General features: G+C 40.2%; 1 protein-coding gene across 3 annotated transcripts in view; it reads right to left on the bottom strand.

Annotated features, from left to right (window-relative positions):
* The window catches only part of gabbr1a (gamma-aminobutyric acid (GABA) B receptor, 1a), a 212,514-nt gene that overhangs the window by 6,859 nt on the left and 187,490 nt on the right, over positions 1-18,165 (bottom strand). For 2 of the 3 annotated variants that reach the window (XM_041793190.1, XM_041793189.1), the window contains exons 19-22: positions 17,285-17,395; positions 13,460-13,553; positions 5,198-5,325; positions 3,096-3,224 (exon numbers count right to left, since the gene is read on the bottom strand). In XM_041793190.1, the coding sequence (XP_041649124.1) occupies positions 3,096-3,224; positions 5,198-5,325; positions 13,460-13,553; positions 17,285-17,395 (462 nt within the window). Of the gene's footprint in view, positions 1-3,095; positions 3,305-5,197; positions 5,326-13,459; positions 13,554-17,284; positions 17,396-18,165 lie in introns of all 3 variants that reach the window. The other variant, XR_005992204.1, reaches the window with a different exon arrangement.

The following is an 18,165-nucleotide window of genomic DNA, read 5'->3' as shown; positions in this document are numbered from 1 at the left end:
GTATTAAGTAGTGTTGTTGATCAATATAGGTCCAAATCATGACATTTGAAGACTTAGTATTTAAATTCTGGAAAGCTGTGTAACAACTGCCCTCTACAGGTTGAAACCTGGCAAATGCAACTGAATATTTCTATTTGCACATCTGAAAGAAGGTGATATACATATGTGGTGTCAGCTTTTGTCAGCACGGAGCTCAACGTTGACTGCACACTTTTTTTGGCAGCTGTAGTTTTGGATGTACATTTCCCCATTCAAATCCCCTGTAGTAAAAAGAAACATTCACTTCAGTAGCTGCACCTAATCAAAGATGCACGAGACACTCTAGGATTGTGGGTAGTGCAGTTCCTTCCTAACCTGACTCGCCAGACAGACTCTTTCACATATCCATGGCAAGAGATGTATTTCATGCCATGGTTGGCTTCATTTGACCTGCCAAATTTAACAATGTCACTACATATGATTGATATTTGTGCAGGTATTTGACTTCAGATACGCTCAATTTTTCAAATTGATTAACACATGATGTAAAAAAATATACTGTCTCCCCCCCAAAAAAGATGATATCTGTTCACTGGCAAGGCTTTGTGAAGGCTCGGTTATGTTTCCAAGCCTGACATGCCAGATGAATTGGTTTAACACATCCATCTGGAAAACTTCTCATAGATGGTGTTAGGGGAAAGGGCTGAGCCTTTGAAAAAGAACTCTAAGGGTAGTGGATGAATGTTCTGTCTGTCACATCTTTAAGAGCCAATCAGAGCAACAAAACATATGACAATTAATCTCTTGCTGAATCCAGTCAGGAGAAGAGCAAAAATATAATTTCTGCAAAGAAAAGAACTCAATGCTGTTCTTTGTTCTTCTTTTAATGAAGAAATGTTGTCAAGTTCTAATAAAACTGACGCTATAGCAGCATCCGTGCTAATCACTTCCGCCATAATTTTGCCGGCGTCTTGTCGCTGCTTGCTTATGTCACAACTCCGGTGCGCCAGGGAGTACTGCCTCTTACTCCTGATTGGTCTGGTCACAATCTTACAGGGCTCAGTCTAGTCTGACAGGAGCTTTGCAAGATGGATTCGTCTGTGAGAAATACGGAAACGGGTGAATCCATCTGCTTTGCAAGGTTACACAACGAACCACTGACGCGGAACCATGATTTCTGGTGTATTTAGATCTAGCGCCACAAACTGATATTCTTCCAAAAGCTAGGGGGCAGTGTCTTCAAAAATTAAATCAGTAGCATGTTTTGAATTTTGGCGCATCTGCATCTATAAAAATTTTGGAGATTTGCGGGGCCAGGCGAAAATTCGCCACAGAGGCCACAGACTTCCCATCATGTTTGATGCGTGGACACTCACGACTCTGTGGATGCATCAAGCATTTAACACACCAGATACAAAACATTAATGTTACACCATCAAGCATGAGTCCTTAATGTGTGGTGTGCCTGTTGTAGAGTGGTGTGGGGAAAAGATCATCCTACTAATCAATCACATAACACACCAGCACAACATAGATCTAAATAGTAATAGTAATAATTATATATAACGGCTCTCAAACGGGATCCAGCTCTTATCATTCATGTAAAAGAACTGGCTCTTTGAACTGGCTCGTTCAGGAACAACCTGTCACTAATGATGGTGGTTAGGACAGCAGGTCAGATATTCTACGGTAGATGCACCCAAGCTCAAACTCTATGGTTTAAATCTAAATCCGCCCTTTGAGCCAAATGTTTCAAAAATAATCTCAGTCTAAAAATATTCCATCCACTGTCAATTTTAAAGTGCCAAACTTCAGTTTCTGTCTCACTTGTGTAACCTCTTTGTTGCTTAGCGTTGCTGCTGTGTGCTTCCAGAAAAAGCAACACAATCAAATAAATCTGAGGCTTTCTTTTTCATTTCCTTTCGATATTCTCGGTTTAGTGAAGCTTAAGTTTCTGTAGGTGGAGCTCTTTCCTCTTTCTGCACAGTCCTCTGCAGAGCTCATGTTCTCTACCCAGCTCATTTTATTCCAAAGTATTAATTATAGCTGCTGCCAGACATGCAAAATGTCTCACTTTGTTGTGCCAGATGATTTTTCCCCCCTGACACAAATGTTGATGAAAACTAAAGATCAAAAAACTCCTAAATTCATCAATTAGTACCACAATGGTAAATAAGAAACAGGTAACATTTCCAATATATTATTTCATCATTATAATCACTTGTTTTGCCTGAACTAGTTTCTTTAGAGCTCCCGTAAGAAGTCATTTTCTCTTGAATGAGATTAATAATTGTCATTCTAACCAGCCTTTAAAGTTGCTGTCAGTCTGGCATAGCAGTTTCTTGCTTCTTCTGTAATGCAGAACTTCACGACTGAACACAATCTAAAGTTTGAGAAGTTAGGATTTTCATGCACCATTAAGTGCAGACTGATCTTTCTTCTTTAACACTGAGTCCAAAAGGTCTGACCTTTACTTTTGCTGCAGTATAAGCGACTCATTATTGTATGCAGCTGTTTCTTTAAAGACTGTGTAAAGTGAAATCCAAAGTTTTTGTCTCGACACACTAGGTATGTTGGAATATGGTTGCTGTGAACATGTGAAAACACTAAGATCTACATGTGACTGGATTCTGGATTTAGACTGTTAGAAAGTTTGTCACCTCTTTCCTGGCTTGGTTTAATTTGGGCAGGGCCAAAATGTGGACTAATGATGTCATGAGCCCACAGTAGGGGATGACCCCCTCAGTACAGTCTGTTGTTAGCTGATGCCACTGCCTTTATTGAAAGTTAAGTTAGTTAAATGCTGTTTTTTTTTTGTTCATTGTGAGGTAAATTTGACAAATCTATCAGCTACAGTGGCTTACAGGTCATTTAAAGTATCATAACAGTCAGTGGGTGTGGCTTCAGCTCATTGAATAGACACACCCACACCATCCTGGAGCAGATTTTACTGCCTCATTTTTCATGATTTTGAAGCTTAATTTGATAAACTTAGAGATGTTTTATCTGACTGAAATTTGATTTCGGAGTTCAAAACACTGTCATATAAAAAACCTAAATACAGATTCATTTTTATTTTACAGGGTCTTTAAAGTGTCAGTGAAGAGTCAAAGCACCTTGGGTACAAACAGCACCACCAGGGTGATGTAGGCAGAGAAGACGATTGCTAGAGAGGCAAAGGCAAAGGAGGCGTCTTGCTGTGAAGATAGGATCATAGTGACTGGAGCCGTGATCAGGCACAGCACCTGCATAGAGAGAGAAAGGAAAAGAAAGAGGGAAGAAGTTTTAACAAAAGCAGAGTGAAGTAGATGAAGAGAGGAGGAGGCTGGGTGAGGAGAGGAGGGGGGAGGATAAAGTAGAGGGGAGGAAAATCACATCCATAAAAGCATTAGGCATCTGTTTATCATTCTGGGGAGGGCTCCCATGTGAAAACAGCATTAAAAAGTCATGAGTGAAGTGGCGACGGCGTGCTGACAATCACCGCATTGTCATCTCATCGCAGCCTCGAGCTCGCAGCTTCGCAAAGAGGAAGGAGGTCCCTTTACAGACACCATTAACTATTGACATCATCATAAAAATGAGATGTGTGTATCGTAAAATAAAATAATAACATTAGATGTGTTGCACATTATGGAGGCATGCAATGGAACGAACACACAGGCTGCATTTCATGCTCTCATAAATAACCATGAGTCATGAAGATCAATGATAAATTCTTTCTTTTTTTGATGGAGGACGGGAGATTAATCCTTTTACTTTAAAAGTATGAATGTCCTGATGCTCATTAGCATGCCTCCTGTCTCATTTATTAATTTATATGATGACAGAATGGCTGTTAAAGAATACGAGCAAAGAAAAGAAATGTTTGCTCACTTTGGATCAAAACAGAGAAATGCTAAAGAGACAGACAGGCTTTTTCTGAGATATTTTACACCAATTATAAAGTTACCCTGAGTCAAGAATGTCAGGAAATGGCAGCGACTATTCATCTGAAGTGGTTGAAGTGAACATAATCGCAGCTATTTCAGTGTAAAGTGCATCCTAGGTGCGTCCATTTAAGATGATTCACCTGCTATTAACAGCCGCAGAAAAATGTTGGACAGATGGCAGAGTTAACCGCTGTGCTTTGGTGCTTAAACGGGTCTTTTTTTTTTTAAACTGATTCCTCCTCCTATAGGGCAAAGTAAGAGCTTTATATACTGTGAATCTTCATGGCCCAAACACTGATGATCACACTTGGTGCTAAAGCAAAAACTGCGAGCACTAAGAGCCCTGCAGCACAGTGAAAGTTCCCAATGCAGCCTTTCATGTTTTATTGATTTTATTTCACATGTTCTTCAACAGAAAGTCCCACTGAGAACAAGATCTCATTTCATAAAGGAGACCTGAGATACGACTGGTGGTATCACTGCACCACAGGCACAATAAGCATAGAAATTTATGATTCATACAAGACAGCAGCTTGTGCTGGCAGTATAATGATTTGGACAGAAATACGTTCAGGGATCAGCATTTTAGAGAATAAAATCTCGAGGCATACTTGTGGAAAAGCTTGAATATTTTATATACGAGCCCATCTGTGTGTCTCATAATGGTAAAACTGATCATTATACCAACATGTACTTTTAAATATTTTATCTCAGACCATCAATGAGTGTCGTTCTGCACATCCCAAAGGTTGTTTGGAGAGGAAAAGATGTCAATTCATTCAAATGTTCTCACAATTTACTCCTTGCTGCATTTTTAAAGTTTTAACACTTTGTTGGAAGAGTTTTAAGGTGATTTTGTGGCGCATTTAACCAGTTATTTGCACAAATTAGGAAAATACATCACAGAAGCCTTAGAGGCATCGAGTTATTTATAAACTCCATTAACTTTCACTGCAAAGAGAAACCTCCTGTAAATGAAGCTTTTAGGATCTTAAAGTGGAAATGTCCTCATGCTGGTCAGCTGCCCGTTTCACTCTAAAAGTTCCCACTTAAAGCCAGAAATCAAAGAGCCGGGCAGAGTAACCATGAAGGTAGCTGCATTGATTAACCCCCTGACGATATACTCTGGCCATTTTCTTCCATGGGGCGATAAAATTCCTACTTATTGCCACTTTAATGTTGTTGTGCATGCTGCAGAAAGCTCTTTGCAGAGAAAGCAGAGCAGCAGACAGCAGCACCGACAAACAGGATAACAGGCGAGATGGTGGTGTTTATTTTTTTGGACTCACAGCAACGTTGTAAATAGCCATCCCGACGGCCCGGTGGTCATTGATCTTCTCTGTGGAGACTGACTTGGTCTCGTAAGCCAAAAAAATTCCCAGCAGAAGCAGCAGACCCTTGTAGCCGTAAACAACACCTACAGGAGGAACGGAGAGAGGAAGGCAGATGAAACAGGGTCTGAATGCAGCCATCTTTGCATAAATATGGAAATTATATGGAGTTTGTAAAGAAGCTGATAGCTCAAGTGAAACCGTGTATGTGAATAGTGTTGTACTGAAGAACAGGGAGGGAAAATGTTTGTTTTTTTGGGTTTTTTTTGAAGGAATTACAGATGGAGTGATAAAATTCAAGACTGTCAGCTAAAAGAAATGAGTCTTTGTTTGGTAATGTTATTCTTTTATGCTGTAGAGCCCCCACAATGAGCTTTTAGCTGGTTATGAAACACACTGAAATTGAAAATATTGCTTCAATATGACCTGCAAAAACCCTCAGGAAGAAGAGTGATTATTTTATTTAGTTATTTTAAATGTCTGCCAGCGATGCATCGGGGTCAGCATTGGGTGAACTGACTAACGGCACACAGTCAAAACAGGTTTTTCCCATTTCTAAAGATTAAAAGATACAGTATGTACAATTTGTGCACTGCAATATCTATAAAAAAGAAGAAAAGTGGCCATTTCTATGTTATACATCTTAACTAAGGTCTAAAAGTATCTAAAATTTTTATTTTTTTATGTTTCTTGGATGGGATGTAACTGAAAGGCAATTTCCCCCCGGGGGACCAATAAAGTTGTTTGTTGTTGTAAAGTTTATAAAGACAGAGAAATTCTCGTTTTTTATAATTGTAATGGGACATGTTTTTTATGGGGACTGCCATAGGTTGGGAGTTCAACTGCCCAAACTCACCTCTGTAACATGGAGCTCCGCACACTCAGCATTTCCAGCAAGTTAAATGGGTATTTTGGTATTTAAAAGTTGTAAAGTTAAGTTATATAAGGTACTTGCCAAGAGTAGTGGCATTAGCCTCCAGTGATTTCAGTGAGCATTGCCCGTTCAAACAGGATGCACTTGGGGATGCTAGGCTACAGACCTAGTTGCTACACATAATTTAGTGGTTTAAGGTAAACATGGGCAAAAAAATAATGTTGGCTTAACTGTAGTTATATCAAACATGACTCAAACAGCTTTTCAGATACACTAGGGCAGAAGAGCCTGTTGCCAGTAGCTGAAGTTCACATTGCAAAAACGTGCCAAACACAGAGCATTCAGGGAGGAAAATATAACGCTTCAAAAATGTTCGATATAGCGAAGAATTGAGCCAACATTGTTTTTCGGTGTATGTTTGAAGGGTCAATCTCTGGAGGCTAATGGCACTACTATCCCCAAGTACCTTGTTCAACCTAACCTCAAAAATATTGAAATATTCTTTTAAGACCAGCAATGCTCAGCCCCACCCACTTTCATTGCTCCTTCTTATTACTACTACTTGTTTTAAACTGAGGACTATTAAATCAAAACAGCACGGCATGAGGAGTATTTACTAAACAGAAAACTGTGTTGTTCATAAACTTAATCATAATGAGGGATAAATGTACTGAAACAGGCACTTCCGCGTTCCTGCTGGAAGCAATGCTAGAGAGCCTGCTTCTAGCACACGTGTACTCTGGGACCACTTTTAGTAAATTTGTCCCTTTTTAGTTGGTTGGTTGGTTTTGTGCTTAGTAAATGAACCTTATGGGGTTACTTTTTTGTTTTCTTTTCTTTTCTCTCTTTCCTTGCTTGGTTTTAATAGAGAATACAGACAATACAGTCTTTTGTTAGCTGATGTCACTGCCTTCACTGAAAGTTAACAGCCAGCTAAATGCTGTGGTTTTGTTCATTATGAGGTAAGTTTCCCAAATCTATCAGCCACAGAGGCCTACAGGTTATTAAAAGCATTATAACAGAGATTTGTACGAGAAAACAGTAAATCTAACCCCCAACTTCTGTCTCTCTGCTCTGGCACAGAACCAGGTAGCTGTGCTCTGATAAGAGGCCTTTTTTTTCAAATTTGACAGGAACGTATTTCTCATGAGTGGGCGTGGTATAAAGACTTTTCATCACTTTACAGGACCTTACAGATATATTTTTGGGCTTTTTTTCTGCCTTTATCTTTAGAGAGGAAGACAGCTGTTAGTCAGAAACAGATGAGAGAGAGTGGAGGAAAGACATGCAGGAAAGGAGCTGCAGGCTGGACTTGAACCCAGGCGGTCTGTGTACATGGGGCCTGACCTAATTCGACCTAATTGCTAGGCCATCTGCACTCTAGAGGTGCCATTTCTACTGAACAAAGTCCTCAATTCTGGTAGCAGAGTTTTGCAAACGGTGTCTTTAGTTTTTTTTTTTTTTTTTTAAGATTTATTTTTGGGCCTTTATTAGACAGAGGAAGGACAGTGGATAGACTTGGAAACAGGGAAGACAGTGGGGAGAGACATGCGGTAAAGGGCCACAGGCCGGATTCAAACCCCCGGCCACCCGCGTACATGGGTAGCGCCCTAAACCATCCACGCACCCATGTTTTTAATGCAATACATTTACCATTAAAGTAGGATGGGATTCATTTTTGTCAAAAACACTGCTTATACATGCCCAGGACAAAAGCAGCAAACAGATAAAAGGTACCACTTTGTCCACAGGGGGATAAGAAAAATAACACAAAACTCAGAGTTCCTCACAGAAGCTTTAAGATTATGCTATAACAGTTCCTTTAAGGTGCTAAAGACATGTAGAATAACATAAATAACATTTAAAATGCCAAACAGGCTCATAAACTAAGGCTGTGCACCACTAACTGGCTACGGTTAAAGTCAGATCCCTCTGTAGTCGGCACCAGAATTACTAATCAGTTAAACTAAATGTGAATGTTTTTAAGAAAATCAGTTTAGGCCCCTGAATCCAGTCAAATGCTCCGCCTGAGCTGTAACATTTCAACCCAGCACTAATTTTTGCTATAGCTGTGCTTCATGGCTATCACCATGCTGCCGCAGCTCTCTTTAATCCGATGTAAGAAAATGGGGCTGAATTGTACGTAGGCTCTGTCAGGTTAAACTCACATATACAGTGCTTAACAAATTTATTAGACCACCTGTCATAAAAATGAGAAAACATAAATATTTTAGAAATCTTTTCAAAAACTTGTTTAAAACTAAAAACTAAAACTAAAAACATTTCACCGTTTTGAACAGGAATGAGGAATTTCAAACTGAATTTACCTTTTTATACCCAAATTTGAGCCGGCTCACTGGGCTTCTCTGACAAGTCAGAAATTAATCAAGCATAACATTCAACCACTAAAATGAATTTTTCTGTTCAGGAATGCAAGTAAATAACTATAATTTGACATATTAATCAAGAAATATTATTGTGCTTTACTATTTTTTCAGTTTTTTTGTAAATCATTACATTTGAAAATTCATGGCTAACAATAATAATTATGTTTTAGCATTAAAAATATCATTTGGGTTAAAGAGCTTCTACATATTGGTGTATTAACCATTGCAGAAACATAAAAAATGATCTTGGCAATTACCAATGCTGTTAATTTAGGGCAGCTATGGCATAAACCTTACTTTGGGTGGTGGTCTAATAAAATTGTTAAGCACTGTACCTGAAGCAATAAGTAAAGATACTCAGCACAAGAATGTGAACATTAACCTGCAAAGACGGTTGGAGACTCACGTTACTTTTACTGCTCATGTCAGCTGATTCTGCATACCAACTGCTACTGTGACCCATCTTTAATAGTGTCCAATTTTGACTGTTCTTTGGGTGTTTTTTTGACTCTAGACTAAATGCAATCATAATTTGCGTTTAATCAGATGTGAAATTCTGAGGCTGCGAACATCACCATCTTGAACTTCAGGATAATGTCACAAAGCGCCAGACTGAGAATGGGAACAAGTCGTTCACAAAACATAGACATGTCTGGTATAAAACGAGCCTAAGTCTTCCTCACATGGTGTACTCTTTTGTAAAGGAACAAATCCATTATCTATTCATGAGTTGCTCATTCCATCACTATTTACAGCTGCTGTGAGGAACTTCCTGTTAGTTTCTACTTTGCTGCCCCCAAATCTGTTGACAAAGTGACTCAAAAATGTCTCTTATTCATGTCAAACCAGTGTGAAACTGCAAAATGTACCTTATATTGAGAAACCTTGACCTTAAAAATGTAGAAAAAAAAAAAAAAGAAACAAAGGCTGTTTCTGCAGAATGCCGTCAATCATTTGCAGTTTCAGGAATTTAAATTGACTGGAGAGAAAGTCAGTCTTGGTGCTGATTGTCTAGTTTGCTTTTGCAGCTCATAGAGACATCAGAACTGAATCTCCTGTGACAAACTTTTGTCAATTTTGGTGCCTGTTAGGGATGAACACTATCCTTTTCTTTTTGCTAAATTGCTCCTTTTCTTCTGTCAGCAGTGTTTAAAAAAATCACAAGCCTTTCACCGTCATATCCAACACTAATTAAGACTCAATGCTGTAAAAAAGCTGTTTTCTGCAGAATACTGTCACTCACTTTACCTGATACCAACACTGCCGCAAAAATTTCAGGCATTAAAAAACTACAGTACATTCAGAGAGTAGTCAGACCCCCTTCACTTTTTTCAACTGTTCTGATTCAGCCTCATGCTACAGTTGATAAAATGCATTATGCATTAAGAAGAAGATGTCAATCTAGCCACTCTGCCATAAAGCCCAGATAAGTGGAGGGCCACAGTGATGGTTGTTCTTCTGGAACTTTGGGCCAATCCCATTTCTACCCCTTAATCCTTCCTCTTCATCTACCCCTTGCCCCTTGAAACAGAGTGGGAAGGGTGAAAACCTTCCCTTAAGGAATAAGACGCCACATGATTGCTGTTCATCATCACAAATTGCAGATAAACAGTGCATCATGAGAGGTGACAATTAAGCTCCGACCATCTCGTTCAAACTATGGAACTCTGTGTTGAACTTTTCCATATGTTTATACAGTTAATAGCCCTGGTTTGCACATGTACATAGTGAAAATACAATAAACTCCCATCCCCATTAGCTAAAAATTGAATACACTATATTGCCAAAAGTATTCACTCACCCATCCAAATAATTGAAACCAGGTGTTTCAATCACTTCCACAGCCACAGGTGTATAAAACTCCTATCCCTATTAGCTAAAAATTGAATACACTATATTGCTAAAAGTATTCACTCACCCATCCAAATAATTGAAATCAGGTGTTCCAATCACTTCCACAGCCACAGCTGTATAAAATCAAGCACCTAGGCATGCAGACTGTTTCTACAAACATTTGTGAAAGAATGGGTCGCTTTCAGGAGCTCAGTGAATTCCAGTGTGGCACTGTGATAGGATGCCACCTGTGCAATAAGTCCAGTCGTGAAATTTCCTCTCTCCTAAATATTCCACAGTCAACTGTCAGTGGTATTATAACAAAGTGGAAGCGATTGGGAACAACAGCCACTCAGCCACCAAGTGGTAAGCCATGTAAAATGATGGAGCGGGATCAGCGAATGCTGAGGCACATAGTGCGCAGAGGTCGCCAACTTTCTGCAGAGTCAGTAGCTACAGACCTCCAAACTTCATGTGGCCTTCAGATTAGCTCAAGAACAGTGCATAGAGAGCTTCATGGAATGGGTTTCCATGGCTGAGCAGCTGCATCCAAGCCATACATCACCAAGTGCAATGCAAAGCGTCAGATGCAGTGGTGTAAAGCACGCCGCCACTGGACTCTAGAGCAGTGGAGACGTGTTCTCTGGAGTGACAAATTGCGCTTCTCCATCTGGCAATCTGATGGACGAGTCTGGGTTTGGCGGTTGCCAGGAGAACGCTACTTGTCTGACTGCATTGTGCCAAGTGTAAAGTTTGGTGGAGGGGGGATTATGGTGTGGGGTTGTTTTTCAGGAGCTGGGCTTGGCCCCTTAGTTCCAGTGAAAAAAACTCTGAATGCTTCAGCATACCAAGAGATTTTAGACAATCCCATGCTCCCAACTTTGTGGGAACAGTTTCGGGATGGCTCCTTCCTGTTCCAACATGACTGTGCACCAGTGCACAAAGGTACATTTACATGCCTCCTTCTTCCATCGTGCCATTTTGCAAGTGAATGTAGTGCATGGCGGGAAATTCATCATACCCCTTGGTTTCAAGCGTGGTCCTGAAAAATCTTCATTTCAAGGGCTATGTTGCCCTTGGCCCTTAGCCCTAGCCCTCGATTCAAAGGAGAATTGGGACACTCCACCTGATGTGAACACACGAAACCAAGGGGAAGGGCTAAGATAAGGGGTAGAAATGGGACTGACCCTTAGTCCCATCTCCACACAGGATTTCTGGAGCTCAGTCAGAGTGACGATTGGGTTCTTGGTCACCTCTCTTACTAAGGCTCTTCTCCTCTGATGGCTCAGTTTGGTTAGGCAACCAGCTCTTGAGGAGTCCTAGTTGTGCCAGACTTCTTCCATTTGAGAATTATGGAGGCCAATGTGCACTTAGGAACCCTCAGTGCAAAAACTATTTTTAGTAACCTTCCCCACATCTTTGCCTTGCAGCAAACCTGTCTCTAAGCTCTGCAGGCAGTTCCTTTGACCTCATGGTTTTGTTTTTGCTCTGATGTGCATTGTCAGGTGTAAGGCATTCAATAGAGGTGTGTGCCTTTCCAGATCATGTCCAATCAATTTAATTTACTACAGGTGGATTTACCTCAGGGGCTACTGTGGCTCAATAAGTACAGTCAGTTTTCTCACATTCAGAAGGTTGTGGGCTCGATCCCCAGCTCCTGCAGTCTCACATGTTGATGTGTCCTTGGGCAAGACACTTAACCGCAACTTGCTTCCACTACTTTGTCAGTGGTGTGTAAATGTGCATGTAAGAATGGGATTAGCTAATACTGATGGCCAATTCTCCAAAGCAAATCCTGCTGTCAGTGTGTGAAAGTGTGAGCAGATGACCTTGAGTAGTCAGCTGACAAGAGAAGGACAACACAAGCCCAAGTCCATTTACCATAAATTTCAAGTGTTGTTGCAAAGCGTCTCGTTTTTTTCCTTTGTCATAAATTTAAATTATGTCTAACATTCTGTTTTCACTTTGTCATGATGGGGTACTGGAGTGCAGATTAACAAGAATAAACATGTTTAATGTTGTTGTAGCATCAGGCTGCGACACCACAAAATGGAAAAAGGTGAAGGGGGTCTGAATACTTTCCAACAATACAAAAACAACAGTACTTTTAGTGATTAAACTGTTTCAATCTCAGTTGTTTTGGGATTGCTTTAATGGCTATAGGAATTTGAAAAAAAGAAACCCCAAGTACCACGAGATATTTTTTCCTCCTCACATTTTCTCACTGTAATAATCTTCAGGGGCCGGATGAGAAGCTATGGGCCGAATGTGGCCCCCGGGCTTCTAGTTGATGATCACTGCTCTAAGTGAACCCACCATATCTACAGCCTCAGAGAGCTGATGGATGCATTGTTACCTTAAAAACCTTCTCTAACAAGTCCCACTAGTGTAATACTTAATTGCTAGAATGCACCAAAGTCTAAAAACAGCCTCATTACAGGATTTAATCATGTAAACGGTGAAACATGGCTGCTTGTGTGGAAGACACTGACACTCTGAACAACTCAACGCAGCCACAGAGAGCGATCGTGAGTGAGTGCAGTGGTAGAAACTAAAAGTGTAGCTACAATAGATACGGAGGAATATGTTCAAAGCCTGTCAGAGAAGGCAGACTGACAGAATAAAGAGAATAAAACAGTGACAGAGAGTAAAGCAGAGAAGAAAAGAGAAATGTGTGACGGAGTAAGTTGGACATTTCTTCAGACTGTCCATTGTCTCTTTATACTGCCTGATATTAAAGTACCATCTTTTCTTCTCTCTGAAAGGAAATGCTATGGGGCAATGGCCCAGTTTGTGACCCACATTATTTGAATTTCAGCACCATTATACTTTCATAAGAGCTGCCATGCTAAGAGAGACAGACAAGGGAGGGAGAGAGAGAGAGCGTGGGCCGACAAAGAGAAGCAAAGTGGGAGAAAAGAGGAATCAAACGTAAGGGGGGGCAGTGGGGGCTGAGGGAGGAGGCTGTGATATGAGACCTGTTTAATTCAGAGTGAATGAGAGTGACGTGTGAGTGCCAATATGTGTCTGCATATGTGCATGTGAGGGACAAAGATATTCCAAACCAGAGCGGGGAAAGGAGTGATAAAGAGACAGATTGAAGTAGGAGAGAGTGGAGACCAGTACCGAGCCATGTATTCATCTTCTCCGAGCTGCAGTGCTCCAACAAGGGCTGAATCAGGACATCCTTATCTTCTTTAGGGGCCTCTTTAGTGAACTTCTACTCACACGGCAGACGGCAAGATGAGGAGAAAGGAATGAAAGGATAGAGAGATGGAGAGAAAAAAGAAGGGAAGATAATAAGAAAAGATGAGACAGCGAGCCAAGAATGCAGAGTAAGCATAAGCTCCAGACACTGCACGCTTGATCCCCTCGGGTAAATAGGTCCCTCCAGTAAGTCAGATATAGATGGCTGAATTAAAAGAGTATCAGATATCCAATAATATGAAATATAGCTTTTTAGAAATTCAATTTTAGGTTCAACTGTAGTTAAAGTCAATGCTGTGCAGATAAGGGCTGATAAGGAAGATGTGGGGCTCTTGATTACAGGATCAAACTTCTCAGTCTGCGTTAAGGGGTGGGAATCACAGGGTAGCTCAATCAATATGACCCATGATAACAATCATATCACAATACAGCAATTCTGATAGATATAAACAGATATTGCAAAGCAGTTTTTGTATATATGATTAATATATCTTTGGGTAAATTTTACAGGAGCAGCAGGGGGTTAAGGAGAAATTAATTACTTTGGTGTATGGTCTCTGGCTGCTCCTGCATTATGTGTTTTGTGGGACTTTATCTTCAGTGTTTTTAGCACTGGGTCTGCATGAATAAGTTGACACCAGGCTGTGTGATAACAGTATGAACAAAAATTGCTGATTGCTGTCTGACACCTGCATTAAGAGTGCAGACATAAGGATGTCTATGGCACACATACGAGCTTATTGCTGCTTTCAATGAACTAAAAATCTGCATAGGTGTTTATTGGCAGTAGAAAAACCTAACACCATGATGATAAATTTTCATCGTTCCACAAATTGCAAGCGTTGAGTGTGGTTCAGTCGGTTTCACCTTAACAGCAGCACAGGACAGATAAGAGGTCTCCAGGCTGCAGCCATACTCGTGTGTGTAACGGGAGGACAGCAGGAGACAGAGCTGCACCAAAGCACAGCATAGTTTTTTCACACTTGACTATTTTTTAACCTGCCGTCTTGTAAAGTTCTTTAAATTTTTTACCAACAAAATGAAAAATATAGCTGTGTTTGGTGCTTGGCTGGTCTTAATTTCAGACCCTGGATTGAGTGTTTGCTCTCTGAGATGAGTTTCCTTAACCCATGGTGCGGACTCACAGGCACATACAAACAACCAATTCAAAGAATTGTTTAATCAAGGCAAGGCAGTTGTATGCAAAACAGAGTTTACATTGATAGCATAGAGGGAGAGAGAGAGCATTTACAGGCATTGTTGACATTAATGAGAAAAAGGCGCAGTAGCTGTCTGTAGGCTACATGAAGCTTAGATCAACAGAAACAGTTTGACTGTGCTATTGAGACAATTTAAGGACAGTTAGTAACACTCAGCATGGCCCTCTGTCTTTCTAGCTCTTGTCCTGCCATTAAGAAATGCTATTCCAATTATGCATAACTGTGGATGAGGAAAAGGTCATCATAAAACCTTGAGAATTTACTGACTTTTATGAGGATGAAAGCTGAGTCCATGTTCTTCACATGTAGCCCTCTCTTTCTGTACCCCATATGAGCTGAGAGACATGAAGAACATGTGAGTGCGACCTTGCTAGTTTAACAAGCCTGGGCAGCATAAAATGTACTGATATGACTGGTTATCACTTTGTATCATAGCAGCATAGTAACACCGAATTTTCTCTTCTCTAAAAGGGGAAACTTTATTTAAGGTGTCTAATAGCATTTAAGTATCATATTTGTATAAGGAAAGTTTATTATATCCCAATTAATTATGGATGGTCATCGGACCAGTGGATTGGCTCAGGCCCATAAGGCCAAGTAAAAGAAAGATAACAGGATTATGTAAGGCAGTGGCTAATCCTGCTTTGCAGCTTTTTAGGAGCATTTTGTATTCTGTAGTAGTCAGATACCAGAATTGTTGTATTGTGACATTACTGCTGGCCATATATCATGTAACATACTGTGTCATAAGTTATTTTACAATTGCTATCCCAAGTTAGCAACTTGACTAAAATTTTGGGACACAACGCTCAGACCTGCAGCTTTGTGTGCATATGTGCAGCAATTTTGCTCAGACCAACAGCAAGCGATCTTGAGCCCACTGAATTCATTTCTGAAGTGTAACCCAGAGCAGCTGGAGACAAGGGATCACAAGATCACTAAGAGCTATAAATTCACAACTGAATTGCAAGATTACATGATTACCACTGAATATATCATTCTGTGATTTGTTGAAGTGAGGGAAATATCATGGATACATGAACGTCTGACAGCCCATGTCTCATAACAGAAACAAAACTTAAATTCCACCGGATTTGCATCACAGTGCAATTTTTGGATTGTCCATGTCTCGTCTCTGCCATGGGAAACAGTTGTTGGTGAATATTTCTCTTCATTTTTCCTGCAAATCAGCGGATGATCATCAAAGAATATTAAACTAAGTAAAAGTAAAGTTTATGAGCTGTCTATGTGTGATGTGAATAGCGCCACGTCACGCAAAGTGACGCTATAATCCCCTGACACAACAAATGGATAACCAAATTTTTTGCCAACATTTTTAATCAGCGATTTTTGTTGATTAGATTTTGGGAGTGATCCAGATCACCGTCTGGATCCACGAATTTTTTAAAGGATTCTTCACTATTGGGAGATGGGGCTAATGGCAGAGGTCTGCGCTCTCTGAGTGCTTTTCTAGTTTGTATTTTTACCTGTGCCCATACCTGCAAAATTATATAACTATATTTTCTACCTGTAGGTGAATGTTTTCAGCAGGTATCCATTGGGTAGCTGCAGGTACCCAACCTGGTGCAGGACTCTTTTGGCGCATATCTCAAGTAGAGCAGAGTGGAGTAGCACTTCTGGCACATGCCAGAGATGGAGCAGAGTGCGTGCAATGAAATTGCAAATAGTGACTAAAAAAAGTGATTTGCTCTAGAGTGCACTTCATATGGTGCGCTCTGTGGATTAGGGGGGAAAGGAGTCAGTGTAATTTGAGGGTGAGACCATCTCACAACAATTATATCAGGTTGAAAGCTCAACTGCTGTGTTAAAGCTTGTAAATGTGCAAAAACAGGCGATTCTGAAAGAACAAAACAGCTGCACATAAGCTGCACACTGTGGACTTTGCTGAAAGATGAAATCATCACGCAGGAAGACATTTTAAACCTTTTTTTTCTGTTAGGAGTCTCCAAAAACTGATGGAAGTCAATTTAATGGGACAACTTATAGTTTAACTTCTAAGGTACGTTGTAAAACCAAAATAATGAACTAAAATGACTTCAGTATTCCAACTGCAGGCTTTTAAAATAATTGAGTTTTTTGTTCTCTGCAAGTGCAAATGAAACTATTGATATATGCAAGTTTAACTATGTTGAATAATTGAAAAGCACCTTTAAAAAATAAATGTTTTATAAGGAAGAGAGTTGATTCGTACATGCAAAATGCCTCAGGGTACCTTTAATAGGGCCTATAGTTCTTAGACAATCAAAGGCAAATAAATACAATTATTCAAATCATGAACGGCAGTGTTAAAGCACTGCTGTTCAGGCATCCTTTGTGAAACAGCATGATTTTTATTGTTCATTCTGTCAGTCCTTGATTATAAAATGAATAAAAAAACAAGAACATTATTTAAAATCAAATCCTGGTGTCCCATTACTGTGTAATTGACTGATAACAACGGCTGCATGCGCAGTCTGTTCAAAAACAGAAAACAACACAAATCATCTCATCTCTTATACTTTACCTCAATCGTAATGTGCAGAGGATCCACAATCTGCCAGATCATGAGTGACAGAAAGTCGATAGCCATCAGCACTCCAACTGTTGCGTAGAGTTTCCACGGCTCCAAATGTTGCTGTGTGAGCAAAGACACACAATCACAACAGTCATCACAATCCAAGGGCATGATGAGCCAGTCCACAAACAAAGACAAACAACCAACACAAATAATACGACAGGCGTCCTTGTGATTTCTGGATGACTGGGCGCGAATTGTCTTCTGAATGTGTGTCTCAGAGTGTGTGTCCAAGTATATTTAAGGAGCAGTGGGAGTCTGTGTGCGTGTCTGTGAGCTATATTTGTGCTGCAACCTGAAATCATCATTTAAACACACTGAGATGACACCGCTTATGTGTGGACTGTTTGTGAAGCGGCTGATATGAACTGTATTCTTCTTAAGTTAAGCTATAATGGAAGCAATACAACCGTAACGGAAAACAAGCACAGCAAAATGAGCTCTCCCACTGCGTCTTTCAACACTTCTTTTTTTTTTTTATTCGACCACGCCGGCTTACTCCCAGCATCTCCAGCATAGTAGCAGCCATTGAAGCGTGCAATGACTAGAACTGAAATATAAAATAAAGACGAAAACACATTACACAGTCCTGAGCACCTCTACACTTGAGTTGCATGAAAAATGATTTGAGAAGTGCTCATTCTTTCCTACGTTTGTGAAAGTTTCTTTAAATACTCGCTGAGAGACTTGCTCTGTGGGAAAATGTCCTTCTGTGGACATGACAGGAGTTGAAAGTCAACCCGATTCGTTGTGCTTTGGCTCAAATAATAAACCCCCCGGAGGCTGGAGTTCTGCGTAGAACTTTAATACTCATCCATATTCATAAATAT

This window comes from Cheilinus undulatus, linkage group 8, assembly GCF_018320785.1.
Source record: "Cheilinus undulatus linkage group 8, ASM1832078v1, whole genome shotgun sequence".
Lineage (NCBI taxonomy): Eukaryota > Metazoa > Chordata > Actinopteri > Labriformes > Labridae > Cheilinus > Cheilinus undulatus.
The sequence above is the reverse complement of the archived record's forward strand: the minus strand, read 5'-3'. Positions and strand labels throughout refer to the sequence as shown.